Genomic DNA, 23,695 nt, shown 5'->3' with positions numbered 1-23,695 from the left:
ATTAAATAACTGAATTAAAATTTCACTGCATTTAGTAATTATTAATAATGTTCATGTTAACTAAGGTATCTATACATAATTTCATAGTTTATAAAGATGCTAAACACCATTAATACGGTATTAAAACAGTTAACTGTTAATTTACTTGGTTATTTGCTTATTATTGCATTAAATAATGTAAATTAATGAGCCGCGACTGTGAAGACTAAATTACATTTTATGCAAATGTTGATGTAGCTCACCTCTCCTTTCCGTCCAGTTGGTCCAAAAGGACCCTGAAATAAAGAAAGTTGACAAAGAACAGACATGAATGAAAACTAAGTGAAGAAAAAGTCAGAAAGAGCTCATTTTACAAAAACATGCATGGCATCTCATGATGTTTATTTTTCTTTTTTAATGGACAGTGTATTAGCTGGAATGCACATTTGAAAAATTCAGCTTTTTTTTTAAAAGACTTTAAGAAAAATGGAGTTAATCTGTTTTTGCAAGTGTTTTGATTCAGTTTGAGCAGATTAAACAGGAATACTTACAGGCTCTCCATTCTCTCCTGGTAAACCATCACTTCCTGCGACACCCTAAACAAAACCAAAAATACCTTAAATATGTAGCTAAATCCACCAGTTTATCTTATTTCTGTATTCCTTAAAATTGCAAGTAACAATTGAACAATCAGAAGTTTTTAGTATTAAGAATATCATCAACAATGGAAAAAAGATTTTAATTTTAACGAATTCCAGAGGAAAAATGGTTTAATAAATATTACATCCACACATTCATTTTAGATCTTTTTAAAGACTGAACAACTTGAATTTTGACACATATTTACCATGTCTCCTTTAGCGCCTGAAGCTCCAACTGGACCCTATATAGTAGGGGGGGAAAATGTGCGTGAATAAATAAAAGACACGGAGAGACATTTGTGGAAGGCAAACTGTGAGAGATGGAAGGGGATGAAGTAAGGTGGTCTGGCTGAGCAGGAAGCAGGCGTGGAATAAAGACGGGCTTTGTTCTGTCCTCAGATTGTGGACAGGAGGTCACTTTGTGCTCGAATGCTCTGCTGGCTGCAGTTTGAATTTAGAAAACTGAAGTGAACCAACCTGCAGGTTTCTTCTGTCTCAGCACTTGTTGCATTGTTTTACATTTTTGTTTGGAGGGGTTGTACTTCTATCGTTCTTAGATCATGCCACGGTGATTCCAGTGATTGGGCACTCACACTGGTTGATGTTAACATGAACAAACACTTACTCACCCGTTCACCAAACTCTCCACGGATTCCTGTTGGCCCTGGCAGACCTGGATCACCAAGACCGCCTTTTACCCCCTGCAGTACAACACACAGAAACCAAGTAATTTAACAAAAGCATGGTTTGCACGGGATTAATTTCACATGGGGAGGTGGAGTAATGTAATTATAATCAGAGATTCTCAGTGACTTTGGTCCTGTCCGAATGCTCTATAGTAGACAAAGGCACAAAGTGGAAATGGCACAAAAAAATCTGTCCATAGGGGAAAAAGGTACGAACCGGACAACATTGTCGTAAAAAGCCACAAACCGGACAACGTTGTCGTCAAAAGCCACAAATCGATGGTAGGTTCTGCAACAATTATTCAATTTTAAATTATTCTTTGATGATATATACACAGTGAAGAGCTTTGCTCATTAATGTCAGCGACATCGAACATATAATGTGTGAAATACCAAGCGTTCCAATACTTTTGGAGGGCACTGTATCCTAACCTTATGATGAGTGCAAAATGAGTGTGGTATTATTACTGTTTTGTTTAAAAACGTTTAATTTTCACTGTTTCACATACAATACTTCCTTCTCTCCCCTCTCAAACCATGGAATTGATCAGCTGGTCTCTGAACACTATTGACACCATTTTTCTACAAGAAGGTCAGGACTGGGGGATCCTACCTGCCCAGATGGAATGTATCCTGTGGGCTATGTTCTCAACTCCTGGAGCTCTTGGCGTGTGGCATGCTTGGCGCTTTTCTCCGTTGAGGACGTCAAGGATTTATTCATTTTTGGTCTTATGGTAGCAGGGCTGGTACTTTTTGCCTTATGTGCTGCCCTGATCTACTGGAAAATTGGCAAGACGGCGGCACCAAGAACCAGGGCCCCTCGCTTGTCCGTCATGATTAACGAGGTTGGAAAGGCAGTGCATTCTCAGACTGCGATGACTCTTGAACTCAGACGCAAATTGGATGACATCTTGGAGCAGATGCTTGCCTTGCAGTTGACGTTGTAGGCTTCAGAGGCTGGTGAATATTCTTAATTCATAATTGGAAATATTCTTAATTCATAATTGGGATTTGGTTGTTCAAGTGGTACTGTTAAAAAAGTGTTTTTCACTGCTCAACCACAACACTCCAGGCTTATCGAGGCTGAAGGACAAATTGCCCACTGTTTACCTCCAGAGGAATTTATTCAGGCCTTGGTGAGATTATTCGGCTCCATTCTTATCTCAACCCACAAAGACAATAAACTGACAGACTTACACATGGACAAAAGACTGAAGCATGCTCCTTTTCCCCCTTCATCTCCCTTCCTGCTCCCCCAATCACACACCCCATCCCCGCCACCACTCACGCCACCCCTTCCCCTGTGGGGGCTGCGCAGTTTTTAGCTGCGGTAGGTCCCTGTTCCCCCCAAGCTGGCGGCGGCGCGACTCTAGTTGCAGCGGCTATCACACACTCACATCACCTCAATTTGGAAAACGGACTGTTTCAAGTTTAGTGCACATAAACAATGTCAAATGTATATGTGTTGTCTTAATTCTGATGTGGGCCATTATTAAGGTAAACAATAATTGTGGATTACTTGCTGTTTGTCTGTGGAATGTCAGTGTGGAAATCTCGTTGTTGTAATGACAATGATAAGCTATCATCCATATTAAATATAGAATGAATGGGATGGGACACAGTTGTTTTCTTCTTGTATGACCATCTGCTCTTCTTCGGCACATGCAGAGCGCACACATCTGCATGGGGCACAAACAGCTATTAATGAAAAGAAGAAAAAAAATCATGAAACCAACAACAGAAGAAGACAAGACATCTGTCAAGACTGATGCGTTCAGTCATAGAGCAGAGAACACAGAAATGAGAAAAAAGAAAATGAATGCAGAAGCCTGTACATTTTCTTATGAGGCATGACAGTGGTGTGTATATATAGAGTAGACACTCCCATCTCTGTCATTTGTAAAGAGATGTCTTATCTCACGCGCATCAGACATCAGTATTAGAGACATCCTGTGGTAAAATTACATTACACCACCTCCCCATATTAAACTACTCTCGTCCAATCAGGGCTAACGAATGCAAACTAAGGGTTAGGTTAATGAGATTGTAATTACTCGTATCTTAACTAAAGGTTCATGAGGTTGTAAAACTGACCTGGAAGCCTTTACCTCCCTGAGGCCCTGGGTTTCCCATCACTCCAATGCCGCCCTGTTAGAAACACCAGAATGAGAAGACAGCAGTTACAAGTGTTTCAGTGCACTGAAATGTTTGAGAATGGAATAAATGAAGCATCAGGTGCTGCTTGAGCAGAGAGTTTGCTTTTAGATTTGTTGCTTTGTTCTTTTTTTCTTTGCTGAGGGGATTGATGTACTAAAAAAAAATTCCACACTTATGAATACCTGCTCTGATCGCTGAACTTCTGTTACAACTGCTCAGCTCACGAACTAAATCAGCATGTTGCTGTTTTTATGCATACCATATTAATTCAATTCATTTTTCAAATACCAATTTCAATACATTGCACCCAGAAAGTATTCACAGCGCTGCACTTTTTCCACATTTTATGTTAGTCTTAATCGAAAATGGGTTAAATTATTTTTTCCTCAAAATTCTACACACAATACCCTATAATGTGAATGTGAAAAAATCTGAGATTTTTGCAACCGTATTAAAACTAAAACAACCAAGAAATCACATGTACGTAAGTATTCACAGCCTTTCCCATGAAGCTCAAAATTGAGCTCAGGTGCATCCTGTTTCCACTGATCACCCTTGAGATGTTTCTACAGCTTAATTTCAGTCCACCTGGGGTAAATTCAAATGATTGGACATGATTTATAAAGGCACACACCTGTCTACATGTAAGGTCTCACAGTTGACAGTGCATGTCAGAGCACAAACCAAGCATGAAGTCAAAGGAATTGTCTGAAGATCTCAGACAAAATTGTTTGGAGGCACAAATCTGGGGAAGGGTACAGAAAGATTTCTGCTGCTTTGAAGGTCCCAATGAGCACGGTGGCCTCCATCATCTGTAAATGGAGGAATTTCGGATCCACCAGGACTCTTCCTAGTGCTGGCTGCCGGCCTAAACTGAGCGATCAGGGGAGAAAGGGCCTTAGTCAGGGAGGTGACCAAGAACCTGATGGTCACTCTGTCAGAGTTCCAGCATTCCTTTGTGGAGAGAGGAGAACCTTCCAGAAGGACAACCATCTTTGCAGCAATCCAACAATCAGGCCTGTATGGTAGAGTGGCCAGATGGAATCCACTCCTTAGTGAAAGGCACATAGCAGTCTGCCTGGAGTTTGCCAAAAGGCACCTAAAGGACTCTCAGACCATGAGAAACAAAATTCTCTGGTCTGATGAGACAAAGATTGAACTCTGTCATGAATGCAAGGCATCATGTTTGGAGGAAACCAGGCACAATCCCTACAGGCTTGCTGAGGTGGAGGCTGTGGATTCCTACAACTACCTCAGGCTGTGGCTGGACAACCCACACCAACCAGCTGTACAGGAAGGAACAGAGCAGGCTGTACTTTCTGAGGAAGTTACGGTTGTTTAACATCTGCGGGAAATTCCTGCGGATGTTCTACCAGTCCGTAGTAGCCAGCGTCCTCTTTTACACCATGGTGTGCCGGGGGCAGCACATCCGAGAAGGACACATCCAAGCTGGACAAACTGATCAAGTGGGTTGGCTCTGTGGTTGGCATGAAGCTGGACTCTCAGGTGATGGTGGCAGAGAAGAGAACACTGGACAAACTGCTGGACATTATGGATGATGCCAGTCACCCTCTGCACACCGTCATCAGCAACCAGAGGAGCCTCTTCAGCCACAGACTGCTTCTTCCCAAGTGCAGGACCAACAGACAGAAAAAAAATGCTTTGTCCCTAAGACTGTATAACTCCTCACTCAGGGGGAGGAGTAACAGGAAGACAGAGTTTGGGAATGAGAGGAACAGTAGTAGCCAGTAAACCAGTATTGATCAGTATGCCTGCTATTTATATTGTGTATATATTTCTATTTGCAAATTGTTTTTCTTTTTTACTTTCACTTTTGATTATCTGTGTGCTTCTTACCCTGTGTACTGCTATACAATGCTGCTGGAACCTCAATTTCCCTGAAGGAGTCTTCCCAAGGATTCAATAAAATTCTATCAAATCCAATATAATCTACAGTGAAGCATGGTGGTGGCAGCATCATGCTGTGAGGATGTTTTTCAGCTGCAGGAACTGGGAGACTAGTCAGGATTGAGGGAAAGATAAATGCAACAATGTACAGAGACATCCTGGATGAAAACCGGCTCCAGAGCGCTCTTGACCTCAGACTGGGAGGCGATGGTTCATGTTTCAGCAGGACAGTGACCCTAAGCACACAGCCAAGATATCAATGGAGTGGCTTCAGGACAACTCTGTGAATGTCCTTGAGTGGCCCAGCCAGAGTCCAGACCTGAATCCGATTCATTGTCTGTGGAGAGATCTGAAAATGGCTGTGGACCGACGCTCCACTCCAACCTGATGGAGCTTGAGAGGTGCTGCAAAGATGAATGGGTAAAACTGCCCAAAGATAGCTGCGCCAAGCTTGGGGCATCATATTCAAGAAGACATGAGGCTGTAATTGCTGCCAAAGGTTCATCAACAATGTATTGAGCAAAGGGTGTGAAAACCTATGTACATGTGAGTTTTTTTGTTTTTTCACTCACTCATCTTCAACCGCTTACTCCAATTAAGGATCATGGGGTGGGGGGAGCCTATCACAGCAGTCATAGGACGTGAGGTGAGGTACACCCTGGACAGGACGCCAGTCTGTCGCAGGGCCACATACAGACAAACACATTCACACCCGCATGCACACCTGCAGACAGTTTAAAGTTTCCAATCCACCTGACCTGCACGTCTTTGGATGTGGGAGGAAGGTGGACCCCCGCAAACATGGGGAGAACATGCAAACTCCACACAGAAAGGCTTCATAATAAATTTGAAAAAAAAAAATCATGTTGTCATTATGGTGTGTTTTGAATAGAATTTTTTAGAAAAAAAAGAATTTCATCCTTTTTGGAATAAGGCTGTAACATAACAAAATGTGGAAAAAGTGAAGTGCTGTAAATACTTTTTGGATGCACTGTAGTAACAGTGGTCCTTGAGAGTACTGCACTCTAAATCAGCTGGAAAGGAAGACTTTAGTTGCAGCTTTTGCCCTAAACCTTTTGAAATTCTGTATTTTAACATTTAGCAGAAGGTCATCTGTACTGCAGGATGTCAGAAAGGTCATTTGTAAATGAGGCAAAGAATTATATGGTGGTGCCTTTCAAACATGAAATACCTATAAAGCTTTTGTTAAAGCAGTTCTGTGTTTTGTCCACAGATGATATATATTTAGAAATTATTTATAAACTCACAGCAACTCCTCTGGGTCCTGGTATTCCCCGCTCTCCTGGGACGCCAATGTCTCCCTGAGGGAGGAGAAGAAACAGTATTGACAAGAAAGAAATTTTTACAGACAATGATGTACAGCTACATCTACCAATTATTACGCGCGAAGCCTCCGCTCGGCTTTCCATGACAAAATCTCTTGTTAAAAGTGAAATCTGCCGGAAAATGGTTAATGGCCAGCTCTTGTGATAACCAGAGAAATTGCACACGATGGTCACGGATCCATACAGCCATCCGTTTAGAAATGAAATGGTCGCTCAGCCTGTCGATGGGGGTTTCGGAGCGCGGCGCACCACCAGTCGCTCTGGGCTGTCCTTATAGCGACAGTAACACTCCGTAGTCTCTTTGAAGCCCATAAAATTTTCACCAAAAACCATCTGAATTTCTCGAATGGTGTCCACTTTGATGTCCCTCACAGTTTCTGAAAAAATTTTGATCAAGCAAAGTGGCAGTCTCTGAGCCATTCCTAAACAATGAAAAAAACGACGAGAGGGGTGGACCACTCCTCACTCAAAGCCTACTCACAGGCGAATGACGCAACCGACAGGCATGAAAAAACTCACGCATGCGCACGAAGGTTCAAGCTTGGCTGACGCAATCACACATGATTCAAATCCATATGGTTTTTGAAAAAAAATAATAAGGTCAGATACTTTTCTAATAGACCTCGTAAGTAACAGACATGAGCAGTTATTCAGCACCAGAGTTAAACATAAAGAACAGTGAGTTTAAATAAATGAGCTAAGATATGTTTACAAATTAAAGACAGTAGAATAAAGGTGAGTTTCAAGTCTTCAAATGGACATTTAAACGGAATTTGACAAATTTCGACTGGCAGACTGTTCCACAATGTTGTAGCATAAGCAAAGGCTTGAATTCTGCTGACTTCTACTTAGCCCTAGAAACCCACAATAAGCTGGCACCCTGAGACTGCTGTGCTCATGGAGGCACATAAGGCTCAACCCATTGTTGGGCGATAGGGGGTACACATCCATTTCATATTTTATATGCAAGTAACAATCCTGAAATCTGCCCTCAAACTTCCCTTTCCCGGGACACATTAATCACCTCTGACTGGGGGATATCGAGGTGTTCCCAGACAAGTGTGGAGATATAATCTTTCCACTTAGACCTGGGTATTCCCTGGGGTCTCCTCCCAGTTGGACGTGCCTGGAACACCTCCTTAGGGAGGCGCACAGGGGACATCCTTACCAAATGCCTGAACCACCTCAGCTGGCTCTTCTCAATGCGAAGGAGCAGTGGCTCTACTCCAAGCTCCTCACGAAATATATATAGATGGATAGATAGACCATCAGCATAACATATATTCTGAGCAAGTGGAGCTACTGAAAGATAGAGTAACAGTGGATCCAGAACCAACCCTTGAAGAACCCCATGGATCTCAGCTATGACCCCTTGACCAGAGATGCTGAAAATTGCTTTCAGAACTCAACACCAATATGCAGTGATCTTCTGTATGAAATACAGCACTCAAATCTAATAAGAGTAACACTGGGGTATGTAGTGTAGTCTGGAAAATTCTATGACTGCAGTAACAAAGGTTTCCTGCAAGGGCGCTAGACTCATGCGCAGTGAGAAGCAGAAGTAGAGTGGAATGAATAAGACGAGAAGGTAGATTATGCATCTGCAGGCACTAACAGATTGTTCACCACTTTATCAAGTCCAGTTTCTATTTAATAGGGCACACTAAACATTGACTGCCAAATTCCAATAAGATAAATCTTTGACAAAGATGCAAGAATTTGATGACTACTTTCCTAGGAATTTTCAAGAAAATTAAACATTAGAAGCAGGTCCATAATTTGTTAGGATCCCCAGGTCTAATCTTTTCCTAAGAAGAGGTCTTACCTCTGTAGTCTATAGCAAACAAGAACAATCTATCAGTGACACTGTATATTATTTATATGTATGGGGTTTCAGTTGTTGTTTTCACAATTTTCAATGATGTGACGCTTTTTCCCTTATGCTGCCCATACAGACCATTCATCCCATGGTGTAGGTTCAGTTCTGCTTGCACTCTTCTTAGCAGCTATAGCTATGCAATCATGCACATGTAATGTATTTCACCTTGTTGTGCTCCAAAAAAAATGTAAAAAAAAACTTGAAAAAGACATTTTCTTGAGGCCAAGGTAGCATCATAAAATGCATTTCCTCTAATCAATAGCCAAAACCAGAATCATATTGAATTTACAGTGATATAAACAAAAGTGCAAGAAAGTCCTGCCACTTTGGAACAGAAAATACTTAAAAAGGATATATAACTGATTTTAAAAACAGTTAATGATTAGTTTGTGGATTAGCCCATTTGCCATAAAGGTTGTAAAGGTTTGCCATACCTACAAAACCCATCAGATACATACAGGAATACCTGGTTCTCCAGAGGACCCCATCTCCCCAGGTTTCCCTGAATCACCCTGTTGAGAAGAAACAACAGTTAATTTTCATGGTCCGAACAGGGTGTTGACTTTACCTATCAGCTGTCATCTTGAGGGACATAAATAATGAACACTTAAACATTGCAAAGAAAGTTATTTTAAAACAATGCATAATTTTCCAAGTGATACGTAAAAGCTAATGTCACATTTTGTGCTACTGTTGACTGTGGGCAATGGTCTAGTCATGATGTAGGACATTCAATCAATCAATCAATTTTTTTATATAGCGCCAAATCACAACAAACAGTTGCCCCAAGGCGCTTTATATTGTAAGGCAAGGCCATACAATAATTATGTAAAACCCCAACGGTCAAAACGACCCCCTGTGAGCAAGCACTTGGCTACAGTGGGAAGGAAAAACTCCCTTTTAACAGGAAGAAACCTCCAGCAGAACCAGGCTCAGGGAGGGGCAGTCTTCTGCTGGGACTGGATGGGGCTGAGGGAGAGAACCAGGAAAAAGACATGCTGTGGAGGGGAGCAGAGATCGATCACTAATGATTAAATGCAGAGTGGTGCATACAGAGCAAAAAGAGAAAGAAACAGTGCATCATGGGAACCCCCCAGCAGTCTACGTCTATAGCAGCATAACTAAGGGATGGTTCAGGGTCACCTGATCCAGCCCTAACTATAAGCTTTAGCAAAAAGGAAAGTTTTAAGCCTAATCTTAAAAGTAGAGAGGGTGTCTGTCTCCCTGATCTGAATTGGGAGCTGGTTCCACAGGAGAGGAGCCTGAAAGCTGAAGGCTCTGCCTCCCATTCTACTCTTACAAACCCTAGGAACTACAAGTAAGCCTGCAGTCTGAGAGCGAAGCGCTCTATTGGGGTGATATGGTACTACGAGGTCCCTAAGATAAGATGGGACCTGATTATTCAAAACCTTATAAGTAAGAAGAAGAATTTTAAATTCTATTCTAGAATTAACAGGAAGCCAATGAAGAGAGGCCAATATGGGTGAGATATGCTCTCTCCTTCTAGTCCCCGTCAGTACTCTAGCTGCAGCATTTTGAATTAACTGAAGGCTTTTTAGGGAACTTTTAGGACAACCTGATAATAATGAATTACAATAGTCCAGCCTAGAGGAAATAAATGCATGAATTAGTTTTTCAGCATCACTCTGAGACAAGACCTTTCTGATTTTAGAGATATTGCGTAAATGCAAAAAAGCAGTCCTACATATTGTTTAATATGCGCTTTGAATGACATATCCTGATCAAAAATGACTCCAAGATTTCTCACAGTATTACTAGAGGTCAGGGTAATGCCATCCAGAGTAAGGATCTGGTTAGACACCATGTTTCTAAGATTTGTGGGGCCAAGTACAATAACTTCAGTTTTATCTGAGTTTAAAAGCAGGAAATTAGAGGTCATCCATGTCTTTATGTCTGTAAGACAATCCTGCAGTTTAGCTAATTGGTGTGTGTCCTCTGGCTTCATGGATAGATAAAGCTGGGTATCATCTGCGTAACAATGAAAATTTAAGCAATACCGTCTAATAATACTGCCTAAGGGAAGCATGTATAAAGTGAATAAAATTGGTCCTAGCACAGAACCTTGAGGAACTCCATAATTAACTTTAGTCTGTGAAGAAGATTCCCCATTTACATGAACAAATTGTAATCTATTAGACAAATATGATTCAAACCACCGGAGCGCAGTGCCTTTAATACCTATGGCATGCTCTAATCTCTGTAATAAAATTTTATGGTCAACAGTATCAAAAGCAGCACTGAGGTCTAACAGAACAAGCACAGAGATGAGTCCACTGTCCGAGGCCATAAGAAGATCATTTGTAACCTTCACTAATGCTGTTTCTGTACTATGATGAATTCTAAAACCTGACTGAAACTCTTCAAATAGACCATTCCTCTGCAGATGATCAGTTAGCTGTTTTACAACTACCCTTTCAAGAATTTTTGAGAGAAAAGGAAGGTTGGAGATTGGCCTATAATTAGCTAAGATAGCTGGGTCAAGTGATGGCTTTTTTAAGTAATGGTTTAATTACTGCCACCTTAAAAGCCTGTGGTACATAGCCAACTAACAAAGATAGATTGATCATATTTAAGATCAAAGCATTAAATAATGGTAGGGCATCCTTGAGCAGCCTGGTGGGAATGGGGTCTAATAAACATGTTGATGGTTTGGATGAAGTAACTAATGAAAATAACTCAGACAGAACAATCGGAGAGAAAGAGTCTAACCAAATACCGGCATCACTGAAAGCAGCCAAAGATAACGATACGTCTTTGGGATGGTTATGAGTAATTTTTTCTCTAATAGTTAAAATTTTGTTAGCAAAGAAAGTCATGAAGTCATTACTAGTTGAAAGTTAATGGAATACTCAGCTCAATAGAGCTCTGACTCTTTGTCAGCCTGGCTACAGTGCTGAAAAGAAACCTGGGGTTGTTCTTATTTTCTTCAATTAGTGATGAGTAGAAAGATGTCCTAGCTTTACGGAGGGCTTTTTTATAGAGCAACAGACTCTTTTTCCAGGCTAAGTGAAGATCTTCTAAATTAGTGAGACGCCATTTCCTCTCCAACTTACGGGTTATCTGCTTTAAGCTACGAGTTTGTGAGTTATACCACGGAGTCAGGCACTTCTGATTTAAAGCTCTCTTTTTAGAGGAGCTACAGCATCCAAAGTTGTCTTCAATGAGGATGTAAAACTATTGACGAGATACTCTATCTCACTTACAGAGTTTAGGTAGCTACTCTGCACTGTGTTGGTATATGGCATTAGAGAACATAAAGAAGGAATCATATCCTTAAACCTAGTTACAGCGCTTTCTGAAAGACTTCTAGTGTAATGAAACTTATTCCCCACTGCTGGGTAGTCCATCAGAGTAAATGTAAATGTTATTAAGAAATGATCAGACAGAAGGGAGTTTTCAGGGAATACTGTTAAGTCTTCTATTTCCATACCATAAGTCAGAACAAGATCTAAGATATGATTAAAGTGGTGGGTGACTCATTTACTTTTTGAGCAAAGCCAATAGAGTCTAATAATAGATTAAATGCAGTGTTGAGGCTGTCATTCTCAGCATCTGTGTGGATGTTAAAATCGCCCACTATAATTATCTTATCTGAGCTAAGCACTAAGTCAGACAAAAGGTCTGAAATTCACAGAGAAACTCACAGTAACGACCAGGTGGACGATAGATAATAACAAATAAAACTGGTTTTTGGGACTTCCAATTTGGATGGACAAGACTAAGAGTCAAGCTTTCAAATGAATTAAAGCTCTGTCTGGGTTTTTGATTAATTAATAAGCTGGAATGGAAGATTGCTGCTAATCCTCCGCCCCGGCCCGTGCTACGAGCATTCTGACAGTTAGTGTGACTCGGGGGTGTTGACTCATTTAAACTAACATATTCATCCTGCTGTAACCAGGTTTCTGTAAGGCAGAATAAATCAATATGTTGATCAATTATTATATAATTTACCAACAGGGACTTAGAAGAGAGAGACCTAATGTTTAATAGACCACATTTAACTGTTTTAGTCTGTGGTGCAGTTGAAGGTGCTATATTATTTTTTCTTTTTGAATTTTTATGCTTAAATAGATTTTTGCTGGTTATTGGTAGTCTGGGAGCAGGCACCGTCTCTACGGGGATGGGGTAATGAGGGGATGGCAGGGGGAGAGAAGCTGCAGAGAGGTGTGTAAGACTACAACTCTGCTTCCTGGTCCCAACCCTGGATAGTCACGGTTTGGAGGATTTAAGAAAATTGGCCAGATTTCTAGAAATGAGAGCTGCTCCATCCAAAGTGGGATGGATGCCGTCTCTCCTAACAAGACCAGGTTTTCCCCAGAAGCTTTGCCAATTATCTATGAAGCCCACCTCATTTTTTTGGACACCACTCAGACAGCCAGCAATTCAAGGAGAACATGCGGCTAAACATCTCACTCCCGGTCCGATTGGGGAGGGGCCCAGAGAAAACTACAGAGTCCGACATTGTTTTTGCAAAGTTACACACCGATTTAATGTTAATTTTAGTGACCTCCGATTGGCGTAACCGGGTGTCATTACTGCCGACGTGAATTACAATCTTACCAATTTACGCTTAGCCTTAGCCAGCAGTTTCAAATTTCCTTCAATGTCGCCTGCTCTGGCCCCCGGAAGACAATTGACTATGGTTGCTGGTGTCGCTAACTTCACATTTCGCAAAACAGAGTCGCCAATAACCAGAGTTTGATCCTCGGCGGGTGTGTCGCCGAGTGGGGAAAAACGGTTAGAGATGTGAACGGGTTGGCGGTGTACACAGGGCTTCTGTTTAGGGCTACGCTTCCTCCTCACAGTCACCCAGTCAGCCTGCTTTCCCGGCTGCTCGGGATCTGCCAGAGGGTAACTAACGGCGGCTAAGCTACCTTGGTCCGCACCGACTACAGGGGCCTGGCTAGCTGTAGAATTTTCCACGGTGCGGAGCCGAGTCTCCAATTCGCCCAGCCTGGCCTCCAAAGCTACGAATAAGCTACACTTATTACAAGTACCGTTACTGCTAAAGGAGGCCGAGGAATAACTAAACATTTCACACCCAGAGCAGAAAAGTGCGGGAGAGACAGGAGAAGCCGCCATGCTAATTCGGCTAAGAGCTAGTAGCTACGCTAAGCTAGCGGATTCCTAAAAACACGCAAAGTGAATAATGTGTAAATAATTTAGAGGTGATTCAGCAGAAGGAGTGCTTTAGTTAAGGCACGTAAAGATTACACTGGGAAACAAATCGTAATCTAGATAACTAGATCAATCTAACTGTGCAGATTAAACAGCTAACAGATACAGAAAAACACCGCTGTGCTCCGGAACAGGAAGTGATACAATACCGCAGTGAGAGCCAACCATTGACACTGGAGCTCTGCTGCTGAGTGTGAATTATAAGCTAGCGAGTTAACATTCATATTAGCCATCAGATATCAGGACATCTCCTTTATTCTGCTTTGTTTGACAAATAAAGCTGAAGATAAATCATCACTTTATGCTACATTCATATATTGATGGTGAACAATTATTTGTTTTATATGACTCCTAAATAAGTCTGTGTCATTTTATTTATGGCTGTGAGATTTGGACACTAACCAGTGACCAAAAGCGATGACTAGACGTCCTTAGTACTAGGTCTCTTTGCTCTCTCTATGCATGATCCAGCACATAGGTGCCTGACTGTTGAGGACCCCAGTGGCTGGAGAAGGCTAATGTGGGCTATGTAGAGCATATGGCTGATTTCTTATAGGGCCTTTCAAATTTCACAAAACTGAGAAAATTTAGTTTCTACTGAAATCTAAGCATTATAACATAGGTTTGTTTTTGTAACATTTTTGTACCATGTTGCAAAATTACAGCTCATTTTAATGAAGAGGACATATTTATCTGGGGGAAATTCCACAGTGAATATTGTCTTTTCCGTTACTGCTGTCATGCAGACTAACTACAGGAGAAAGTGTGTACACATGCATGAGGTTTTGAGATTATCTGTGACCCATTTTACGTTTACATCCATAAAATTTCTTGTAAATCACTTCCAAATCTAACAAATGGTGGTCATAGCATCTTATCCCTTGAATTTCTCCCCCTCAGGGGTAGAAATTCTAAATTGTTTCCAGACATCATGAAATTAGATCATATTGGTCATATCATATTATGAATCCCTTATCTAAAGCCTAAGGAACAAAATTATAGTGGCACCAAAGAAATTCTTTTCAGGACTTAAATCTAAAAAAACAAAACAAAACAAAAAAAAAAACACAGTGGCAGTATACCTTTAAGTACAGTGAAAGAACGTGTTCAATTTTTCATAACAGCACTTCAACAGCTGTTAAAGATGCCCCCACAAAGTGCTGGATTTAGCTTTGTTGTATCATAAAGTATTTTTATGAGAAGCCAATGGAGGCATTCAATAAAGGAAAACATGGGAGAAGAATACAAGGTACATCGTAAATGATTGGACAAATGAATGTCACCTGATATACAAGCCACCAATCAAATGACAAGGACCTACTTAGTTGCCACATAATTGTACTTAACCAACAAATACAGGTTTTAGCAATTTGCAAAATGTTATATTAAAAGAGGAAGCTCTATCAGATTTGTGTAAAAAAAAAAAAACTTCTTGAGAGGTTGCAGCTTATTCGTCCTCTGTAATGTCAGTAAGTATTTCCTGGTAAGCAAATAGAAAAATAGGCATCAAACAAATAATCCTTTTGACATTCTATTTGACCTTTTTTTACTCCATTGTGGTAAACAGAAACAGTAAAACAAATTTTTAAACTTGTGCCACCACTTACCACTTTGGTATAGAGTGTGCAGCCTCTCCAAAAATTTGAATATTGTGTTGCAAAAACGTTCAATTTTTTTTTTTGTCAGTTTTTCCGAAAATGAAAATTTAATTTATTCCAGACTCATTACACGCAGTATAATCTGAAATGTTGCAAGCATTTTTATTTTATTTTAATTTCAATCATTATGGTCTACAGCTTAAAAAACAAAAAAAAAACAAATTGAAAATTCTAGAATATTTTTCACAAAAAATGACTTTTTCATGCTATTTAAATTTTTTTAGACACACTATTCCTGAAAACCTGTAGTAAAACATATAAAAAAGACATGCACAAATAGTTGTAGATATTGTTACGTATTTCTCAACCAAATTCATACATATTATATCCCAGCTAGCAGGCTGCGATTGCATCACTGACAACAAGATGGCAGAACATCTGAACAAATATAAAATGCAAAAACTTGTTTTATACTTATTATTTTAACCCTGTTTCTGAATGCTAAAGATTAAATGTGTGTTACACTTGTGTAAAGAAATTCATCCAGTTTACAGGCTATTGCACACTGCCAAAATGTGAATGAGTGTCACGTTGTGTTTATAGTGTGACTGCATGCCACCCAAAATGCTGTGCCTGGTGACTATTATTGATTGTACTGCATTTACTGTAATACTCACAACTTCTCCAGTAGAGCCCTTTGCACCAGGTTTTCCTTGAAGACCCTGGAGAAAAAATGAAATGCAGTAAGGCAGAATGTTTACAATATTTTCATCTTCATGCCAACTAAGATCTAAAGGTATTGTCATAAGGACTGGCAAGGTGTGTGTGTGTGTGCGTGTTTTAAATGCATGATTGTATTACTACCTAGAAAGGGAAGGCAGTGATGAAATCTGAGAATATCTTTGTGTTTAATTGTTGCAGTAATCCCAGTACAAAAAGGAAAGAATAAAGATTAAAACACTTACAGGAAGTCCATTGGGTCCTTTCTCTCCAACTACACCATGGCGTCCAGGATCACCCTATCAATAATAATAAAAAAGAAAAAAATACTGGTTGTGACAACTAATGAAAGTTTACCTCCTGTCAGGAGAAAAAGAACAACTTTACCTTCTCGCCATCCAATCCTGGTGTGCCATCTTTTCCATCTCTGCCCGGAATTCCCTGCAAATAACATCTATACTATAACTCTCTAAGGCCAAATCTGCATGTCTGTTATATGTTGAGTCATTTTTTTCAGAAGTGTAAAATTATCTGAAGATGTGCAGTAAGTTTTTCTAAATAAAACCTGAGTATGGTTTTTAAATGAACATTATAAATCCTGTCGCACTCCGCTCATGCTAATGTTATCTCGTTAGTGTCATTTAATGTAATGCTCATTAGAATTGCGTTGTGTTACACTACAGACTTTTCATGCTAACATTAAATTGTTAGCATCGTGTTATGTGATGCGAATGAGTTTTAAAGCTAACGTAAGCCAGTTACCATCACATTACATGACGCTAGCGAGTTTTCAAGATATGAGCATGGTCAACTCAATTGGGAATCACTGCTTTAAGGCGCTTCCTGCATTCAGGTCCTCAGTCACCACGAGTATGTATTTTTTTAAGCACATTATAAATCCTTTTGGTCACAGTGGACACACTTGCCACATACTAGCATTCGGTGGGTTGTCAGTGACTTGACATTGCACCTAAACCAAGCTAGCACCAAGCCAATTGTTAGAGGTGGGCAGATCAATCCTAATATTGGTAATATCAGTACCAACGCTGGTATTGATATTGAACGATCCTTGTGTTAAAAGATCGATACTCAAGCTTTTTTTCTCTCCCGCACGCACTGACTGTCTGTAAGAGCAGCGCTGCGCTGTGTCACACAACACGGAGTAGCACACCCTTGTATTGTGGTTTGTCAGCCCTCTACCTCAGGAGATTTTGTTTTAAGTTGTGTTGAGTGATATTTTTTTAAACAAAAATGTTAATTGTGATAATAAAGTATTTTGTTGTCACGTACAATGTTTGGCGAAATTCTATCCTAGGTCTTTTGGATCCTTTGGATCTATGAAGCTTAAATATGAAAAAGTAATGGTATCAATATCATCAATACTGAGCCTGTATTTACTTGGTATCGGATCAATACCAAAATTCCCAGTGTCGCCCACCTCTACCAATTACAAAACATACTATATATATATATATATATATATATATATAGACTGTAACTTTATTAAAATAGAACAAATAAAAACAATGCAACAATGACACCATTTAACAATTACGAACCGCAGCTGGATTAAATATAATTTAGAGGGACGTTAGAACATGTTTCTCATTATTTTTGCAATAACTGCTCTCAGGAAAGACTAATGATTCAACAGATTATCTACATTTAATGACTGTGATCATAATAAAGAATATTTTATTTATCAACTCATATTTCATAAATACTATAACTAAAAAAAATACTAAAATAGGTGTTATTTGGAAGAGTTTTTATAATTTCAATTTAATTTATTTCCTTTATATAGCCCCAAATCACAACAAAGTTGCCTCAAGGCGTTTCACACAAGTAATTAATTAGTTTAATAACATTTTCTTTTTACTAAAATATATTATTATTATTATTATTATTATTATTATTATTTTAGAGAATTTTGGTTAGATTATACTTGATTTATCCGTGGAGATTGTGCTAGTCATTTATAATATTTCATGGAGGTGATATGCTGTAGTGCATTTTCAAAACACGTTCACTTACGGGCTCCCCTTTGGGTCCTGCTCCCCCAGAAGCTCCTTTGGAACCAATTTTTCCCTGTTCAGAATAGCACGTATTTGTCACCTGTATAGTTTATAAATCCAGTTGAAGGTCAAATGCAGTGTATTTTACTTACAATGCCTCCTTTCGGCCCTCTAAATCCCTGTGGTCCTTTAGATCCAGCATCACCCTGGTAACATCAGATGGAACACACACATCTATTCATTGATAAGACCAATGACTGACTCGAGCTATGCTCCATCAAACACTTATTTACAGGTGTGTCACAAACAAAGAGAAACCTACTGTCTTTCCAATGATGCCAGCGATGCCAGGCTTGCCCCTGAAACCAGACAGACCCTAATAACAAACAGGACAAAGAAATTCAAGCATACACTCGACTTAAATGTGAGATTATTAATTGTACAATTCTGTACAAAGGAAAGAGTGTTTATGTCATAAACATTGCTTACTCTGTCGCCAACTGGTCCCATCGGGCCCTGCAGCCCCCTCAGACCACGTGGGCCCTAAAGCATTGCATAACGTAGCATCAAACACCCATCAAATTGTTTAAAGAAAACACTTTTAAAGCCAAATTATTGTATTTTATTATTATCGTTTTGCCTCACCTGTAGACCCACGGTACCGGGAATGCCTGGTGGGCCAGGTGGACCCGCGTCACCCTAGAAACAGGAAAGGCAATGAGAGAAACACCTAAATATTTCAGATGTTTCAGGCGTGTAAGCAAGCTGCATCCTTGCAGGTCAGATCAGGGAGCATCTGGTAGTGCCACACGGCACCATTTCTACCATACCCTCTGAAAGTAGTCATATATTTGCCGGGTGATTCGTATGTGGGCATCCCCTTAGACTTTTCCAGCAAGGGTGACACTAGAAATTAGCATGCCACAATAATCACTGTAGAAACCTAGTACCTGGTTAGTGTCCAGGTCTCATAACCATGCAGTAAGACTGGAACATTCTCCTGCAAAGGTATTTGCATTGCTAAACCCCTCCAGCTTTTGCCAAGCATCTCTTGATCTCAAGGCCTGAGGGTTCAGAGACATGAATGTCATGGCAGAGAGATGTTTTTAACAAGTCTGACAAATTCACCACAAAGGGAAATATTTCTAATGGCTGAAGACATGAATTCTAGCTTTATCGCAAACCAGGTCTTCTCAGCCCATCAAACTGATATTGCAAGCTTTAAGAGTGGCTTTCAGATTGTCCTTGAAACTTTTCCTCTGTCCTCCTTGGAATAGTGCCTGACTCCTGTTCCCTGTAGAAGATTTGCTTTGGAAGGTGGGAATCTTCCAACCTAACCACATGTCCTGTCCAACGCAGTTGATTTTCAATCACCATGGCTTCAATGATTGTGTAATTTGCATCTTCCAGAATGCTGTTACTTGTCCGTCGAACTCACGCCCAGAATTATCAGGATGTCCTACAGAGCAACCCAGTCAACTGACTCCAATTCTTTGCAAAGTCAACAAAAAAATACAACTATCTTTATTGACACTTGCATTCAATAAATACTCATGGGCAGAGGATGCGATTGGTTGTTGATTTCTTGGGACTGAAACCAAACTGCTTTGATCAAGTTAAAAATACATGGTTTTCATGTACAACAAATCTGCCAATGGAACAACTGAAAATTCATTCAAGAGTTTTTTTTAATGAATTGGCTCAAAATGCACCCAAGACTCATTTGCTTAACATTTTTAAGATATATTATTGAAAATAAGCTCTTATATCCTCCTAAAATGTTACATTTTAAGTGATTGTGTTATATTAAATGCAGATTAGATATGTAGACGAGAAAGTCAATAAATGTACTTGGCAAGATTATGTTTTTTTTTTTTGTTTTTTTTTTTGCAGTGCACCATTATTAGAGTAACATGTCTGGTGGTGCCACTCTGTACACTAACACAAGGACCCAGCAACTGATAACCCCTGAGTGTTTGAAATGTCAAGTACTGCTGAGATTTTTCACTCTGGTTACCAGATTCATGGACCAATGCTGTGCTTGTAACCTGCCTTGTCAGTGCCAAAAGGGTAACATTGAAATCACCTACGACCACATGAGTGTCTCCTCTGAGGTAGTCGCCAATCACTGAGTTAAGGTGCGAGTGAACAGTCTCCCACACAGAGATATGAGCCACTGCAGTTGGAGTGTAGACTGAGACAACAGAGAGATCACCAAAATAATGCCTCATGATATGCTTATTGATGGGGGTGATATCTGACACCATTGGAAGATGTGGATCCGCCCCAGCAACTACTAATCCCTAGATATGTTGACCATTAGAGCGACCAGACCAAAAGCAGGTTTACACCCGTCAAGATGTCAATGCTTCCAAGCCTGCAGACAGATAGTAGAGGTGTAGAGGTGTTGAGTAGAGGTGACTGTGAGGTGTCTGTGAGAAAAAACAGCTTTTGCACAAAATGTCCTGTCCTACAAACGTAGTGTCCAATGGAACACTTTGCCAACTACAGTGAGGGAAGCCCCAAGCTTTAAAACTTTCAAAAGTCACCTAAAGGAGTGGCTCAGATCAAATCAAAAATGTGAACATCATGAATTCAGTTGTAGAAACGAAGAAGAACCTTAGGGAAATGTGCAATGTGTCATAGCACTTTATAAGTTATTGTTTTTAAAATGTACAAATGCTTGAAATTAGATTTGGAAATTAATGAACTTATTCAAATTGTATTGTAATTGTAGCGATTTTGTAGTTTTTTCTCCTTTGACTGAGCCACTTGTCCTTTCAAGTTGTCTTCATTTCTTTTTGTCCTCTTGTTTCCTGTCTCTAGTCCAGTCTTGTGTCTTGTTGCTGTAGTAGTTAGTGACCCCTGTGTACTGTAGTTTGTTGTATTGTATGTTTCTGTGACGTCTGTGTGCTTTTATTGGTTATTGTTTGTTCATTTTTACATCAGCCTGTCAGGGACTACAGATGGAATCTGACATATTTACATATTGTATATGTTCATTAATATGTACTGTTCCTTTTAAATAAATAAATAAGAAATAAGATGTTGCAGGTGCAATCCACATAAGTGTTTCAGTGAGGAAGTTACAATCATTCACGATTCCATTCTCCTGCCTTCTTACTTCCTCTTTTCAAACACCACTGGTTTGAATCTTAAGCATGTTGAAAGGTGTAATGCAATTTTAAAAGAAAGAAACTACCCAGACTCCTCTCCGTTGCTTGGTAAAGTTATCCGTTACTCATTGTTTTTAAAGCAAGATATAATGGAGTAAAATTTGGGCAAATTGACCCAAACAAAGAACGATTTGGATTTGTAATGGTAATGTTTACATGGGATGGAAACGTCTTTTAGACACTATTTAATTAACTGTGGCACCCACCTGCTCCCCGGTTTTCCCAGACTCTCCCTTGTCTCCTTTATGTCCTGTGTGACCCTATGAGTGCAAAAATAAACAAAAATTGAAAAAGTGATGCAAGACCATGAAAAGAAAACACAGCCATTTCAGAAAGGTCACAATGCTGTGTTTACTTTGAATCCAGGCATTCCAGGGGGACCTGGGGGACCAGGGGGACAGATGGCAGGACACTGCAGAGGACAGAGACAAAGCAATGAGGCCAAAACATGCACAGCTGACTGTTAATATGCTGCTTTGGCAGGTGCATGATTGAGACCTTACCAGAAGGTCGCCGCTCACATCGTGAAGAGTGCCGGGAAGACCCTGACAGCAAGAAGCATTTGACAATAGCACCACTTGGTGGCAGTGTAAAACTATGTAATTGATGTATCAAAATTAATTATGTATAAAATAACTTACTGGGGGTCCATCAGGACCAGGAGGCCCAGGAAGCCCTGGAAGACCCTCAGCACCCTGAAAAATAGAAATTAATTCTTTGAAAATATGAACTATTTTATATAAAAAAGGGATCAAATTATGGTGTAAATGATAGGCATTAAGATACAATGCTTCTATTTTTGCACATTAGATCAATACTCTTCTGTTTGTCTTACTTAAATCATAAGAATTCCAGGTGAGGCGTAAATCTGTTATCAGTTCTGGTTGTCTCTGAGTAACTATCAAGAGTCAACAATCGCAGCGTAATTGAAATAATTCAGTGTTGACAGTAAGCAAATGTGATAAATCCTGACCAAAAGTGCATTTTTTTGTAAGTTATATTCAACACATGTATCTGAAATGCACCCCCCCCCCCCCCAAAGTCTTGAATTGTTTATAATTTATTTTAAAATTTTCCAAATCTCCCTTTCACATGGCCCCTCCCCAAAATGTAATAGTTTATTCCAGACTAGACCTAATTCTTTCATTAAGATTAGTAAAAATGTATTAGGTAACTCTGATAACTAACCAAAAGAAAACCAGACATGGACAAAAATTCACTAAATGAAGGAAATTCCCCAAAGGGAGGTAAAGCTGACTGTAGGGGTCCTGTTACTAAACACAAGCAAGACAGCTGACATGTGCATTTTCCTGCCTGCATTTCTCATCACTGCAAAATGTGTCATAGTTCAGCAGATAAGTGAATATTTACTGAGGGATCCTTCAAATGGTGATGCAAGCACCAAATTTGACACACATACTCCTTAGACATTACTCTTTTAAAAATGCAGCGTGGCCACATGAACTTTCAATAGGCGGCCAAGAAGGGGTCAATTGAAGAATTACACAGGGGTCAAAATTTAAAAGTGCTCCAAGCATATTGAAATATGCCATATTATTTGTCTGATCATAATGATTCCAAAAAGGTATAGTTTGGACTATCTGTGAATGAATGTTATGGAGTTAGTAGGTAACTATTGTTACAAAAGTGTAACACTTAAACCCATGTAGTTATGGTGAATTACCATTATTTGTTGATTTTCAATTCAACAGATTTATAGACAACAGTACAGTTGTCTATAAATATGATTAATGGTGTATGTCAGCAGAATTCTATGTTTTATTTTTGTAAATTGAACAAAACTGGACCTGGCTTGTTAGCTATTTGAAAGTATTACATTTATTTGAACTTTTAAATCACTTTGGGGTGGTAATATGCACCATCAAATAATATAATGAGCTTAGGACTAGTGCATCCTAGGACTAGTGGACCCTCCCCACGTGGGGTCATGGCATTGTTCAAAGCTACATGAGGTACATTTAAAAGTTTGCCAATGCAAACTAGAAATTTTCACAGCATACATCACATCTGGGTCAAAGAGCAGTTAAGATGGCAGAGGTGTATTGCTTTCCAAAGTGTGTCCATACTATTCGTTCACCTACTTTGAATACATACTACAGTTGGATAGTATCTGGATGCAGGGATGGTGTACACCTGCTGGTAATATTAATGTCTAATAGGGAAGCTGCTAACATTAGCTAGCTGTGCCACATAATGTAATGTTTTGAAATTCTGCATTTCTGAGTATAAAATGTTACTAAAAGCTGTTCAAAAACAGACCAAAATGCTTTGCATTCAGTTGCAATACAACATTAGGTTAGAAAAAACAAAGTCACATTACATAACTAGTAATTTATTATTGGGTAACAGTGGGCTGGTACCAAGCCATAC

At 39.7% G+C, this 23,695-nt stretch overlaps 1 protein-coding gene across 1 annotated transcript in view; it reads right to left on the bottom strand.

Annotated features, from left to right (window-relative positions):
* Positions 1-23,695, bottom strand: part of col9a3 (collagen, type IX, alpha 3) — a 45,973-nt gene that overhangs the window by 3,628 nt on the left and 18,650 nt on the right. Inside the window, exons 9-27 of the mRNA XM_034172808.1 lie at positions 21,946-21,999; positions 21,808-21,849; positions 21,660-21,716; positions 21,511-21,564; positions 18,774-18,827; positions 18,618-18,671; positions 18,451-18,504; positions 18,281-18,334; positions 18,148-18,201; positions 16,501-16,554; positions 16,359-16,412; positions 16,071-16,115; positions 9,055-9,108; positions 6,640-6,693; positions 3,401-3,454; positions 1,250-1,321; positions 827-862; positions 531-575; positions 243-275 (exon numbers count right to left, since the gene is read on the bottom strand). Of these exons, the coding sequence (XP_034028699.1) occupies positions 243-275; positions 531-575; positions 827-862; positions 1,250-1,321; positions 3,401-3,454; positions 6,640-6,693; positions 9,055-9,108; positions 16,071-16,115; positions 16,359-16,412; positions 16,501-16,554; positions 18,148-18,201; positions 18,281-18,334; positions 18,451-18,504; positions 18,618-18,671; positions 18,774-18,827; positions 21,511-21,564; positions 21,660-21,716; positions 21,808-21,849; positions 21,946-21,999 (978 nt within the window). The remainder of the gene's footprint in view (positions 1-242; positions 276-530; positions 576-826; positions 863-1,249; positions 1,322-3,400; positions 3,455-6,639; positions 6,694-9,054; positions 9,109-16,070; positions 16,116-16,358; positions 16,413-16,500; positions 16,555-18,147; positions 18,202-18,280; positions 18,335-18,450; positions 18,505-18,617; positions 18,672-18,773; positions 18,828-21,510; positions 21,565-21,659; positions 21,717-21,807; positions 21,850-21,945; positions 22,000-23,695) is intronic.

This window comes from Thalassophryne amazonica, chromosome 6 (genome assembly GCF_902500255.1).
Source record: "Thalassophryne amazonica chromosome 6, fThaAma1.1, whole genome shotgun sequence".
Classification (NCBI taxonomy): Eukaryota; Metazoa; Chordata; class Actinopteri; order Batrachoidiformes; family Batrachoididae; genus Thalassophryne; species Thalassophryne amazonica.
This window is presented reverse-complemented; position numbering and strand designations above follow the sequence as displayed.